Raw genomic sequence first — 1,985 nt, forward strand, 5'->3', positions numbered from 1 at the left:
GATCAATAAAGTATTTCTGATGCTGATGGCCAAACCTTCCCCGGCCTTTGCACTTTCTGTCAATTACAGACATAGGGCTCCTTTATACATGTGATATGGTATTTTCCTGCCGAAACTGTCACATGCTCACAGTCAGTTTCACAACTTCATGAAACGTCTGTGTTTAACCTGTCCTTTCATGATAAAAATGCATTATTTATATTATTATTTTAACAGCAGCTTTATTGCCTGTCAGTTAAAGCAGATTTGTTACTTTTTCTGTGTTCTCAGTCTGGATTCTCCTCATTGGTTTTAAAGTGACATGCCAACTTCTTCAGAAGACTAGATTGCCTGTGATTGACTAACAAAGCAAAATATATTTTTGAATAACTGCAGCAAATTGAACAATGCAATAATTACTTAAGTCAAAATCCTCTTTACTGTGTCTGTGACAAATTATAAAAAGGATTTTTACAACATGAAATCCTTACATTGAATACCTTTTAAAAGATCAAACCCATCACATCTCTGCATATTATAGAAGAAAAGACTGCACGTTAGCAACAATAACATCACTATTACTGTAGCATCAATTTTAATACATTAGATTGCTTTGGTTCGACAAAACAACTTCTTCAGGTGTTTTGTGATTTCTTTCATATTTAGTCCATATATGACAGGATGGAGGAGAGGAAAATACAAAAATGCCTGTAAAGTCATTATTGGATGTAAATCAGAATGCAGATCCAGTTGAACAGTAATGATATCATATGCACACAAACAGGAAAAGCAGAGTAAAACTATCACGTGGGGTAAACAGGTCTGTGCAGCTTTTCTCCTGACTTCTTTACAACTTCGATAGGCTATTACAAGTATTCTAGTGTATGTAAAAAGTATGAAGATGAAAGGGGAAAGTGCCATGCTTACAAGAGCAAACGTATCAAATATATCCCGTGCTTTTGAAGTCCCGCAGTAAAGACTGTAAATTGAATTGTTACAAAAAACTGCATTTAAAGTTAAATTACAGATTTTCATGTGAGCACTCATCGTTAAAGAGATTGCAATCTGACAAGCAGGTATAAGCCAAGATAAAGCCACCATAATACTCACAATGGACTTTCTCATGATAATTGGATATTGCAGAGGTTTACATATAGACACATATCTGTCATAGGCCATGGCTGCCAACAGGAAGAAATCTGAAGCACATAAGGTGTAAAAAAGAAAACATTGCAAGAGACAGGCTGAGTATGATATGATCTGTTTTTCAGATAAAAAGTTCATTAACAACTCTGGGTACATAGCAGTGCAGTAAGCAATAGAGTTCACTAGCAGCGCTGCAATGAAAATGTACATAGGCTCATGGAGGTTTTTGTGTATCCAAATAAGGCACACAATGATGAGACTAAAGAAGACTGTTAAAATACATACTATAAACATAATAGAAACAAAAAAATACCTGTATTTGTCCAATTCCTCATACCCAACAAGAGTTATATATGTTACATTGAATTCATCATCCATTAATAATATCATAAATTAAACCATTAATGAATAACACAGAAATTACAACAAGCACAGGTGAATAAACGGAGAAAAGAATTCTTAATATGAAGATTACATTAACACAGTACGTGCTTTTCTTTGATACTTGACCTTAAACTGCACTTGGTGTGTGTTCATCCTCAGAGTTCTGAAAGTCGGACCAAATATTTTATGACTTTTCTTCACCCTCCATGGAGCTCATTAAATCTTCCACCAAGAGCTGTTATCATGTGAACAACTTCATCAAACACTGGAGGCCTGAACCCATAGGTGCTGAACTTTGTTTACATCGGTTTGTTTTCTCTTTACATTTTTCTGTCTCCTTAAACTTGGTGCAACCTGACCTGCATGTGAACTAATCATAGTACAACACGTCAACAACACATCAAGTGTCACTGCGGTCATAAAAATGCAGTTTGAAGTTCTACACACAATGACCAACAAAACACTGCTATACTGTT

General features: G+C 35.2%; 1 protein-coding gene across 1 annotated transcript; it reads right to left on the reverse strand.

Moving 5' to 3' along the window:
- Window positions 1–582: 582 nt before the first annotated feature.
- Window positions 583–1,503, reverse strand: LOC123973920 (olfactory receptor 6N1-like). Its single transcript, XM_046054302.1, has one exon. It carries the CDS (start codon window positions 1,501–1,503, stop codon window positions 583–585), a length of 921 nt encoding a protein of 306 aa, XP_045910258.1.
- Between the last annotated feature and the right edge of the window lie 482 nt (window positions 1,504–1,985).

This window comes from Micropterus dolomieu, linkage group LG07 (genome assembly GCF_021292245.1).
Source record: "Micropterus dolomieu isolate WLL.071019.BEF.003 ecotype Adirondacks linkage group LG07, ASM2129224v1, whole genome shotgun sequence".
In the NCBI taxonomy this organism is placed as follows: domain Eukaryota; kingdom Metazoa; phylum Chordata; class Actinopteri; order Centrarchiformes; family Centrarchidae; genus Micropterus; species Micropterus dolomieu.

Bases quoted from the DNA above. Each gene is read 5' to 3' on its own strand.
- LOC123973920 (XM_046054302.1), bottom strand. From the start codon at position 1,503: ATGGATGATGAATTCAATGTAACATATATAACTCTTGTTGGGTATGAG.